Here is a 12,757-nt window from a genome sequence, read left to right as displayed (position 1 = left end):
AGGGGAATTAAAAACGAGGTAAACATGGAGACAGTTCATAGGTTGCATTTGTAGGACATTTTGATAGGTAGCAATTTTCACTATAACACTGTTTTCTCCAAACATCCCATTTCCACAGCTGAATCAATCAATCAATCTTTATTTCTAAAGCACCAAATCACAACAAATGTTCTCTGAAGATGAGACGGGATCACAAAAGGAGGCATAAAGGATGAAGGAAAATGGAAAGAACAAAGAGAGAAAGAAAGAAATAAGAAAAGAGAGAAGTGAAGAAAGAAAGAAAGAAAGAAAGAAAGAAAGAAAGAAAGAAAGAAAGAAAGAAAGAAAGAAAGAAAGAGTGATAGCAGGAATGAAGGAGAGAAAGAAAGAACACAGAGAGAAAGAAAGAAAGAAAGAAAGAGAAAGAAAGAAGAAAAAAGAAGGAATGAAAGAGAGAAAGAAAGAAATAACAAAAAGAAAAATAAAGAAGGAATGAAAGAAAGAGAAAGATAGAAGAACAGAAAAGAAAGAGAGAGAAAGAAAGGAGAAAAAAGAAAGAAAGAAAGAGTGACAGCAGGAATGAAGGAATGAAAGAAAGAAATAAGAAAAAAGAAAAATAAAGAAGGAATGATAGAAGAACAGAAAAGAAAGAGAAAGAAAGAAAGAAAAAAGAAAGAGAGAAAGGAGAAAAAGGAAGAAAGACTGACAGCAGGAAGGAAGGAATGAAAGAAAGAAAGAAAGAAGAAAAAAGAAAAATAAAGAAGGAATAAAATGAAGAAAGAAAGAAGGAAGGAATGAAAGAGAAAGATAGAAGAACAGAAACGAAAGAAAGAAAGAAAGAAAGAAAGAAAGAAAGAAAGAAAGAAAGAAAGAAAGACAGGATCCCAGTGTGTCAGTCTAAGCCTATAGCAGCATAACTAAGACCTGGTCCAAGCCTGATCCAGCTCTAACTATAAGCTTTATCAAAAAAGAAAGTCTGAAGCCTACTCTTAAAAGTAGAGAGGGTGTCTGCCTCCCTGACCCTGACTGGTAGAAGATTCCAAAGGAGAGGGGGCCTGACAACTGAAGGCTCTACCTCCCATACTACTTTTAGAGACTCTAGGTATGGATGTGAGGGACGGGACAATTTATATACTCCCATGAAAACACTCTTTTACTCCCTCGTCTCCTCACGTCTCATTTCAGTATGTTTTACTGTTTCCACTCCTCTCCTTATCTCCTTCCTTTTACTCCTACATCCTTCACCTTCTCCTCTCCCTCTCCTTTCCTTGTTCCCTCTCCTCTCTCTCTCTCATCACTCACTCCACTGAGCCGGATTATAAACTGCTGAAGCCGATCCTCGAAGTCACTCAGTCATTTCACAGTTTTTACTTCTCCTGTAGAGTAGAGTGGGAGGCAGTGTGTGTGTGTGTGTGTGTGTGTGTGTGTGTGTGTGTGTGTGTGTGTGTGTGTGTGTGTGTGTGTGCGTGTGTGTGTGTGTGTGTGTTGGAGTGTGACATAGAAACACTGTAAGCGGTGTTTCGGTGTTCAGAGTTGGCAGCTCTACAGAGTGCAGATAAATCACTCCTGTAATGCTGATCTTGCTCAGGAGTACTTCCAAACCGAGCTCCATCGGGTCACGTTGGTCCACGAACGCAACGCATTTGAATAAAATACCCATAATGCATTGCAGGTATCAGTCCTGAGGGGTATCTGTATGTTGTTTTGAAGCTATCAGGTAAAAGGATCCCATATTTCTGACGAAACAAAGAGAGCAGTGTGCTTTGAAGAAATCAGAGCGAGCAGTGTGAGTATGAGGTAGAAACAAACACACACACACACACAGAGACACACACACACAGAGACACACACACACACACTCCTTCCTCTTGGTGTAAAACGATGTAACACATTAATGGTGATAAGAGCGTGTGAAGAACAGATGAGCGAGATGAGGAGGAGGGAGGAGACGACGAGGTGAGACACCTGAGCGGAGACAGGAAATGATCTCGCACAAAACAACTCACTAATGCTGAAAAGTGTGTGAGAATTACAGAGTGCACACACACACACACACACACACACACACACACACACATACACACACACATGTACACGCACACACACAGAGGAAATAATCCTGGCTCAGTAAACTCATGAATGTTGATGCGGGCTGTTGGTTGCTCGCGGGGCTGCGATCGCTCTGTTTGCATAATGCATCATGTGATCCGTCAGCGCTGAGATCTGCTCCTCGTTTAGCTCCATCATGAGGCTGATGTGTTCCTGCAGAGCCTCAGATTGATCTACAGCTGTCAGCATCGTCGTCCTATTTAGCACTCATGTTGTTTTTTTCACGTCTAAGCAAAAAATGAAAGTGTGTAGAAACTCAAACTTTGAAGAAATACTCAGATTACCATCCACAGAGACCCTAAAGTCCCAAAAGGGGGATCAATGTAATCTAGTGCACACAAGTTATTATCTCTCCTACAAACAAGATACTCTCTTATTAACTTGTGTGGACAAGATCATTATCATTCATCAACAGACTTGCCTGGACACACCCCTGGACTGGTTTCAATCATATCTCTCTGGCCGTACTCAAGTCATCCAACTCAAAACATTCATCTCCCAACCATCCCCCCTCTCCTCTGGTGTACCCCAGGGTTCTGTCCTCGGGCCCCTTTTGTTCATCATATCCCTCCTCCCCTTTGGTCATATCTTCCCTAAACACAATATCCAGTTCCACTGCTACGCGGATGACACCCAGCTCTACCTGTCCACCAAACCCACCTCCTCACTCCCTCCCACCTCCCACCTCTCACCTCCTACCTCCCTTTCTGACTGTCTTCATGACATCAGATCCTGGCGCACCAACAACTTCCTCAAACTGAACAGCGATCAAACAGAGGTCCTTCTCATTGACACTAAATCCACCCTCTCAAAAACAAACAACCTCTCCATCCTCAGGGACAACTCCTCTGTCTCCCCCTCCCCCCATGTGAAGAGTCTGGGTGTCACCCTCGACAGTACACTGTCAGTCCAGTCCCACATCACTAATGTCACCCGGTCAGCATACTTCCATCTCTGTCACATCTCTCGCCTGCGTCCATCTCTCTCCCCCAACAGTACATCCATTCTGGTTCACACCCTGGTCACCTCCCGCCTAGACTCCTGCAGCTCCCTTCTTTTTGGTTTACCAGACAAATCCATCCAGAAACTTCAACTGGTTTAAAACTCTGCTGCCTGCATCCTCACCAGACCCCCCTCCACCAGCCACATCACACCTGTCCTGCAGCAGCTCCACTGGCTTCCCATTAGATACCACATCATTTTCAAGATTCTGTTCCTCTTCTACAAGGCCATCAACAACCGAGCTCCTCAGGACCTCATTGACCTCCTCCATACTAAAATACCCTACCGTAGTCTCAGGTCCTCCTCTTCCACCCAACTCACCCTCCCACCTTCTCGCTTGACCACCATGGGGTCGAGAGCCTTCAGCCGCTCGGCCCTCCACCTCTGGACTTACAAAATTCCAGCTCTCCCCCCACCTTCAAATCCCGCCTCAAAACTCACCTTTTCCGCCAAGCATACGCACTCTAATCCGTCTCCTGGGACTGGAATGACTTCCCCTCCCCCTTTCATTTTTCTAGTGTTGTACCTTTATTCTAATGTATGTATTTTTTACTGTTGAGTGTTGCTAAGGTGACCTTGAGTGTCCAGAGAGTCGCCTATAAATAAAATGAACTATTATTAAATTAAATTATTAAAATAAAACGGATATTATCCATCCATCCATCCATCCATCCATCCATCCATCCATCCATCCATCTTCTTCCGCTTATCCGGGTCCGGGTCGCGGGGGCAGCAGTCTCAGCAGGGAAGCCCAGACACTCCTCTCCCCGGCCACTTCCACCAGCTCTTCTGGGAGGATACCGAGGCGCTCACAGGCCAGCTGAGAGACATAGTCTCGCCAGCGTGTCCTGGGCCTTCCCCGTGGCCTCCTCCCAGTCGGACATGCCCGAAACACCTCCCCAGGGAGACGCCCGGGAGGCATCCTAACCAGATGCCCGAACCACCTCATCTGGCTCCTCTCGATCCGGAGGAGCAGAGGCTCTACTTTGAGCCTCTCCCGGATGTCTGAGCTCCTGACCCTCTCTCTAAGGCTGAGCCCAGCCACCCTGCGGAGAAAGCTCATTTCGGCCGCTTGTATTCGCGATCTCGTTCTTTCGGTCACTACCCACAGCTCGTGACCATAGGTGAGGGTCGGAACGTAGATTGACCGGTAAATTGAGAGCTTTGCCTTCTGGCTCAGCTCTCTCTTCACCGGTACAGCGCCCGCATCACTGCAGACGCCGCCCCGATCCGTCTGTCAATCTCCCGCTCCCTTTTCCCCTCACTCGTGAACAAGACCCCGAGATACTTGAACTCCTCCGCCTGGAGCAAAGACTCCCCTCCGACCCGGAGAGGGCAGGCCACCCTTTTCCGACTGAGCACCATGGCCTCAGACTTGGAGGTGCTGATCCCCATGTATGTATTTTTTACTGTTGAGTGTTGCTAAGGTGACCTTGGGTGTCCAGAGAGTCGCCTATAAATAAAATGAACTATTATTAAATTAAATTATTAAAGGTGACATATCATGCAAAATTGACTTTTCAATGGTTCTTTACCTGAAATATGTTTCCCTGGCATGTCTACAAACCCCCCGAGAATGAAAAAAATCCATTCTGCCCCTGTTCTGATTTCTCCACCTTTCTGTAAATGTGTGTGAAACGAGCCGTTTCAGACTTCCGTGTTTTTGTTACGTAACAACAATATCCGGTCTGTCACGGAGTCAGAGCTAGGAGCTTGTTCAGCCCATAGACTGTATAAAATAATACTGAATCCCTCCTCTGTTTTTCATTACCTGCACAAATGTGTGCTAACAAGGAGCTTAGGAGGGAGGCATGCTAGTTGTAGGCTGTCTTAATAAACACAAAGGTCGGTTTTACTCCCCACGTCTGCAGATTTGAAGATCTAGTGGATGATTTTTATTTGTCATGGATAAGTGCTAGCGCTAGCATAGCCACATAGCTATATGTTCATAGCTGTAGCTGTAGCTGTAGCTGTAGCTGTAGCTGTGTACCAAGACACACGTCAACATACTGACAAATAAAACAACAAGAAACACTAAATCTGTGACCAATCCTTCAGAAAGGTCCTACTGCCTTTCTGGCAGAGGTCAGTTTTACTCCCCACGTCTGCAGATTTGAAGATCTAGTGGATGATTTTTATTTATCATGGATAAGTGCTAGCGCTAGTTAGCATAGCCACATAGCTACATGTTCGTAGCTGTGTACCAAGACACACGTCTACATACTGATAAATAAAACAACAAGAAACACTAAATCTATGACCAATCCTTCAGAAAGGTCCTGCTGCAGGCGCCTCTCCGTCAGGATCAGATTCAGAGGGTTGAAGTAACGCGATCTGTGAGCAGCCGTGTATATTCAGCCAACATGTAAACATTAGATCAACGTGCTGGAGAGCCGAGGCACATCCACTTCCGGAGGGGCGTGGTCAGAGGGAAAACAGAGTGTTCTGATGAGGAATGAAGAAGAGGACTTTTCAGACATGCCAAAATCTGATTTCAAAGTGTTTTTTTGAGCATAAACTTTAAAGACATGTTTTGGGGACCTCTTAGACCAATATATGTTGATGAAAAAAGCGTGATATGTCCCCTTTAAAATAAAACGGATATTATATGTTCTTTAATTTCTTAAGAAAAGTCACAGTCTGACCTTCCAACAACTTTCTGCTCATGGTGAAAATTATGCAAAGTTCTGGTTCAATAAAACATCTCTAAATATCTTCTTCCTATTCAGTGTTAAAGCCATAAACACATACACCTACATGATCATCTCTGATAATTATGTATTTAACAAAAACACTTATTGCCTCTTTCTCTAAACACAAACACAGCTCAAAGTTAGAAGTGTGATCTTTAGTTTGGGATGGATTCTCCTCACACTGCTCCCATTGTCCGGAGCGCTTTAGTGTAATGGGATCGATCACAAATCAATACGGCTATTATCTAAAACAAACCTCTGGACTCATCAATATTCAGCCCACCGACTCGGCTTGGCTCTCACTTCACCTCCATCAGCGTAAGTGTGTGTTCCTGTGTGTGTGCAGAGCTCCCATATTTCAAACTTTGCCTCTTAATAAGCAAAACCTTCGACTGACTTTCCAATTTTGCAAATTTTCCCGTCTCTCACACAAAAAAAACGTCAGATTAATATTCCCCGTGTCCTCTGAGCGAGCCGGAGCTGCTCCACACCCAGAATCGTTTCCATATCATTATGTGGTGCAACGGCGCATTACAGCCAGGTCTGTATGTGTGTGTGAAGGTTTGACTAATCGTGGATGCAGCTACACATACACACACACACACACAGACGCACACACACACACACACTACTTCTGTGGGTAGTAAAATATTCAGTCATCGATCTGAACACCATCTAAATGGATGTTTGCAAAAAGCCAAACACTTCATATTTCAAACTTCAGAGTTCATCTGGAGACAAAACTTTTGACGTTATTTTCAATAAAGAAGTACAAACGTTACGTTTCCTCACAGGAAGATCTCCTCTGTTTGTTTTTAACATTTTTTAATATAGAGAGTATCACTGTGAGGTCAAGGTTAAAAACTAATGCATTCCAGATGAGGGGGCACCTGTTGCTTCTTCTCTTTACAGTTGACTTTCTGATGGACTGATTTGTTATACACTGTACAATATTATTCAATTTTATTTCAATTATTTATGTATTAATTTATTTTTATTTAAAGTTTAACTCTAAACTCAACTCAACTTTATTTATATAGCACCTTTCATACATAAAAACATGCAGTCCAAAGTGCTTCACAGAATAACAGAGAGACAGAAAACAACAGCAATGGTAAAATTAAAAAAGGCATGATTATAAATAAAATACTTAAAAGTTAAAGAAAATTAATAAAATAGGCAAGAGTGGAAAGAAAAGTTAAAAATAAGGAAGAGTACTAGATCATATGAACACAAGAAATAAATAGATAAATAAATACTTAATTTTTATAAATAAGATAAATAAATACATGTTAAATCAGTGGTTTAAATAATAATGATTAAAATAATAAAAATACAGTTCAATGTATCTATTTCTATTTCTTTTCTTTTAATCATTAATAGTTGCATTATTTGTATTTATTAATTTAACTTATTTAAATATTTTAATATTAGTATGTATTTCTTTATTTTTCAAAAGCTTATTGAATCTTTTTCCATAACATTTCTATTATTGAAATTAATAGTATTTATATTATTTGTATTTACTAATTGAACTTATTTTTTAATAAAATTTTTCTTTTTCTTTAAAGTGTGTTTTTATTGATTTATTTAATTTGTATTTATTCATTTTGTATGTATTTATATCTTTATTTAAAATTTTGAATTTTATTTTTACTCTCTCTTTAGAACCATGGACGTATTTATTCATTTATTCATTTTTAATGAAATATTTATGCATAAGATCTGCCTCTGAGTGTAATGGCTGCATTGTTGTTTTGTGTTTTGTTGGCTGAGTGTAATAAAACAGATTTTAAAAAACTAGTTTAAAAGAACAAAAAAAGTCACATTAGAGAAATTAAAGAAAAATGTAAGTTTTAACACTGAATAAAGTAACATGACTGTCTACAGCTACGGTGGTTTGAGACAAATTGTAACACACTAGATGACGTTTGGATCTTAACTGAGTGAGAGAGTTCAAGGAAAGTTGAAACTTCTTTTTAACATTACAATCCTCTGAACACACACACACACACATACACACACACACACACACACACACACACACACACACACACACACACAAGACTGTTAGACTACACACTCAATTTTTGTGGGAATGACTTCACAGACATGACATCATGACATCAGAGGTGACTCCAAAAAACAAACAAACATGGAGGGCAATATGACGCACAACACCTGCTGAACCCTACTGGTTGGGATCGTCTATCGCCAAGAAACACAACTTCAATCTGCTACTATAGGAAGAGGAAACATGAGAGAATCACCAAATTCAGTGAGCAGCATCCCCAGATAGATATAAATGTTTGTACTAAATTTCATGACAGTCCTTGCTTTTGAGGCAGAAATAACTCAGTCTGAACTTCAGTAGAATGTTGGACCATCCCCATCCAATGGACTCAAACTAAACAATTGTTCAATGAGAGAAAACTGGAAGCACACTCTGTGTTTCCAAAACTGAGAGTCATCCACATAAATGAACAGCAGAGTCAGAACTATATAAAAAGAGTTATTTAAAAGCAGAGGATCATACTTGCCAATTTAAGCAGGTGCAGTTCATAGTTAAAGCACACTTTGGGGATTTTCAGACCACAGGATTCAAAACACATCTTTTATAGACGTTTCAGGACTCAGCAGGAGTCACAAAAATGACTGAGCAGCATATAACTGAAAGTTTGAATCCCAAGAAACTACAATATGTTGATTTTGTTCCCTGCACGGGTACAGCCATTTGCATCAATCCCAAAACTCTGCTCACACTTTTCCTCGTCTGCAAGTCTGTGATATACAACTTTGGTAAGCATCATTCAGAGCCTAAAAGAGATGACAGTAAAAAGTACCCAAACCTGGACATAGAGTTTATATAGCGGATGGTACTCACGTTGAGAAGGCGTTGTTCTGCCTCTCACAGCGGATGCCTTTGCAGTTGTTGAGCTCTTCTGAGGCCTTGGTCTCGTAGTAGAAGTACAGCTGGTTCAGACCGTTAGCGAACGCGAGCAGGACCTACACAGGACACACATGAAGTCCCATTAAATCCTCACACTGACCATCTTAGAGTTTGAATGATTGTGGGTCAAACAGACCAAACTTTAGGAATCGTTTGAGATGCTTTGTGCGATTTGAAACGGAGCTGTTGGATCACTGTAGATCTGACATTACATTTAGTTGCAGGGCTTGACCTTCTGCTCCTGCAGGGCAAAGCTTGCTCTTCTTCTTGACAGGGTACAGGCAGAACAGTGTTACATAAAGCGGCTCCAGAGACCACGCAGCTCGCTGTGGGACTGAGTTTAAGGACTTCAGGGAGCTGAACAGTTCTCATGTGGATTGTGCTGTAAGTTGGGGGGTTCCCTTGAGAAGAAGCTAATGAGGTTTGAATGAATTTGTCCTTCTTCCATGAAGGATGGATTCAGCATGCAGAGGGTTCACTCTGTTGGATCCTGAAGATGACTTTTTTAACCCTCCTGTTATGTTCGTTACTTAGGGACAGCAATAATGTTCTTGGGTCAACTTGACCCAGTGTTATGTCTGTTTCTTAGGGACAGCAATAATGTTCATGGGTCAACTTGACCCGGGGCATATTTAACCCTCCTGTTATGTTTGTTTCATAGGGACAGCAATAATGTTCCTGGGTCAACTTGACCCAGGACATATTTAACCCTCCTGTTATGTTCGTTTCCTAGAGACAGCAAAAATGTTCCTGGGTCAACTTGACCCGGTGTTATGTTTGTTTCTTAGGGACAGCAATAATGTTCCTGGGTCAACTTGACCCGGTGTTATGTTTCTTTCTTAGGGACCGGAATAATGTTTCTGGGTCAACTTGACCCGGTGTTATGTTTGTTTCTTAGGGACAGCAATAATGTTCCTGGGTCAAATTGACCCGGTGTTATGTTCGTTTCTTAGGAACAGCAATAACGTTCCTGGGTCAACTTGACCCGGTGTTATTTTTGTTTCTTAGGGACAGCAATAATGTTCCTGGGTCAACTTGACCCGCTGTTATGTTCGTTTCTTAGGAACAGCAATAATGTTCCTGGGTCAACTTGACCCGGTGTTATTTTTGTTTCTTAGGGACAGCAATAATGTTCCTGGGTCAACTTGACCCGCTGTTATGTTCGTTTCTTAGGAACAGCAATAATGTTCCTGGGTCAACTTGACCCGGTGTTATTTTTGTTTCTTAGGGACAGCAATAATGTTCCTGGGTCAACTTGACCCGCTGTTATGTTCGTTTCTTAGGAACAGCAATAATGTTCCTGGGTCAACTTGACCCGGTGTTATGTTTGTTACTTAGGAACAGCAATAATGTTCATGGGTCAACTTGAACCCGGGCATATTTAACCCTCCTGTTATGTTTGTTTCATAGGGACAGCAATAATGTTCCTGGGTCAGCTTGACCCGGTGTTATATTTGTTTCTTAGGGACAGCAATAATGTTCATGGGTCAACTTGACCCCGGGCATATTTAACCCTCCTGTTATGTTTGTTTCATAGGGACAGCAATAATGTTCCTGGGTGAACTTGACCCGCTGTTATGTTCGTTTCTTAGGAACAGCAATAATGTTCCTGGGTCAACTTGACCCGGTGTTATGTTTCTTTCTTAGGGACAGCAATAATGTTCCTGGGTCAACTTGACCCGGGGCATATTTAACCCTTCTGTTATGTTCGTTTCTTAGGGACAGCATTAATGTTCCTGGGTCAACTTGACCCGGGGCATTTTTTAATTATGTCAGTTTTTGGGGGTATCCTCTGTAGGTTGCAAAACTCTTCATAACACCCCCAAAAAATGGACACAGTTGCTAGCATCACAACATAACATTGCAGGAGTGTAACTTGTCTTGGAACCAGCTTCTTCAGCAACAATACCTGTATAAGACTGGATCTTTAAGTTAATGCTTCAAGGTAAGACATGCATCGTGTGGGCGGTCCAAACCAAAGCTGCTTTATAAAGTTAACACCAGACCTGCGTCACTCACCAGACAGTAAATGAAGAGAAACTTGAGGATGTCCAGCAGCATCCTACCCAGTGAGATCTGCAGAGGCCCGAGGTGAGAGTTGGCGGTGAAGAGGGAGATGAGTCTGAGGGAGCTGAAGATGTTGGCGATGGCGAACAAAGCCTCGGCTATCAGCGTGGGGTGCCACATCTCCCACTCCTCCCGGGGCCGAGAGGAGTTGTACTGGAGGGAGGAGAGAGGAGGAGAAGAATGAGCTTATTGTTCGTCCGCTACAGAGACCACCTAGAGAAGGAAAAGTGAGGTGAGAAAGGAACACACGTCTGCACACACGCTGAGCCTCTCGCAGTTTGTTCTTTTCTAAAAGAGGACTCAAAGATGCTGGATGTTAGCCTAGCTTAGCACAAAAATGACGTTGTTATGAATGTTATTTTACTGTCCAAACTTTCTTGGTCCCTCAAAACCCCTTTTTAACAAGACAAGAGTGATTGGATGTGTCTTCCATTTTTCATCTCTCTAAAAAACACATTTCTATAACTTGTCTTTAATTTAAATTATAATTTTTTCTAACTGTTTTTATTTATTAAATTTAACTTATTTATTTGATTTGAATTTAAATTAAAAGAAATATAAAATCTATTTCCATTACATTTATATAATCTTAATTATTGTTAATTTAAATTATTTTCTTATTTTTGTTAATCTATTTTTATTTTCCTTTGAAGTGTACTGTATCTATTTCTATTACTTGAATGAATTTTTTTTAAAATATATGAATTAAACTTATTTATGCATTTATTTTAATTGAAATTTGAGTATGTATTCTTTTATTTTTAATTAAGTGTATTGCAAATATTTCTATTACTTCTCTATAATTTCAATTATTGATAAATGTTTCTTTTTTATTTTAATAATTAAATGCACTTATTTATTTTTATTTTAATTGTAGTAAGCATCTAATCATTAACTTTTATTTTTATTTAAAGTTTATTGTATCTATATCTATTACTTTTCTATTATTTCAATTTTAACCATTTTTATTTATCAATTTTACATATTTATTCATTTTTGCTTTTATTTTTGAATTTTTTTTAATGCTTATTGAAAATATTTCTATTACATTTCTATTATCTTAATCATTATTATTTCAATTATTTGTATTTGTTAATTTAAATTCTTTTCTTTAAAGTGTATCATTATTTTATTTGTAATTATTTTATACATAAATGTAACTTTTTAAAAATTACTTAATTTTAAATAATTTACTTTGTATGTATCTATTTATTCATTTTCAAAATTCTGTATTTTATTTTGACTTTTCTGTTTATTTTACTGTCCAAACTTTTTGCTCCATGTCAAACCCTCACAGTCAGTTTCATCACAGCCCAGTAGTCACTCCAAATCTGGAGGACAAACTCACAAATGGTTCTGATAACTGAACTTCCATTAGTGAGAGTTCTTTGAGACGTTGTTCTTTTGGGTGCTTTCAACCCGACAAGGACGATTACTGACGTTTTCTGTGTTTCCTTCCATCTTTGAAATCCTCAAAAGATGTTGGAGTGTCCCTCAAAAGATAAACCTCCTGATTCTGTGACAGCTCCCTCTCATCCTCTGAATCCCCCTCGAGCCTTCAGCTGATCTTTCACTTCTTCTTTTCACGGTTCAGTTTTTCCTGTTTTCTCGACCTTCAACTTCTTTTTTTCCCCCTAACAATCTAACCTAATATACGACTCTAATCATCCCTCTCTCCTCTGTCACTTTGTGTTCCTCTGACTCTTCCCCAACTTCCATTTTCCACCTCTCCATAAAGCTAATTTTCCCAGCATGCTCTGTTTCTGACTGTGCTTTATTCATGTTATCCATCCTCCTGTCTCTCTCTCTCTCTCTCTCTCTCCTTCGGTTGTCTCATGCTCGGCTTCATCCTCATTCAAAATTCAGCCATTAGACTTCCACAGGACGTCTGTCTTGTTAACTCTGCCTCTGTTAGACACACACACACGCACACACATGCACACACACACACACACAC

At 40.5% G+C, this 12,757-nt stretch overlaps 1 protein-coding gene across 1 annotated transcript in view; it reads right to left on the bottom strand.

Moving 5' to 3' along the window:
• Positions 1 to 12,757, bottom strand: part of LOC117807847 (short transient receptor potential channel 5-like) — a 57,448-nt gene that overhangs the window by 34,592 nt on the left and 10,099 nt on the right. Inside the window, exons 4-5 of the mRNA XM_034677257.1 lie at positions 10,753 to 10,953; positions 8,668 to 8,789 (exon numbers count right to left, since the gene is read on the bottom strand). Of these exons, the coding sequence (XP_034533148.1) occupies positions 8,668 to 8,789; positions 10,753 to 10,953 (323 nt within the window). The remainder of the gene's footprint in view (positions 1 to 8,667; positions 8,790 to 10,752; positions 10,954 to 12,757) is intronic.

This window comes from Notolabrus celidotus, chromosome 23, assembly GCF_009762535.1.
Source record: "Notolabrus celidotus isolate fNotCel1 chromosome 23, fNotCel1.pri, whole genome shotgun sequence".
In the NCBI taxonomy this organism is placed as follows: Eukaryota; Metazoa; Chordata; class Actinopteri; order Labriformes; family Labridae; genus Notolabrus; species Notolabrus celidotus.
This window is presented reverse-complemented; position numbering and strand designations above follow the sequence as displayed.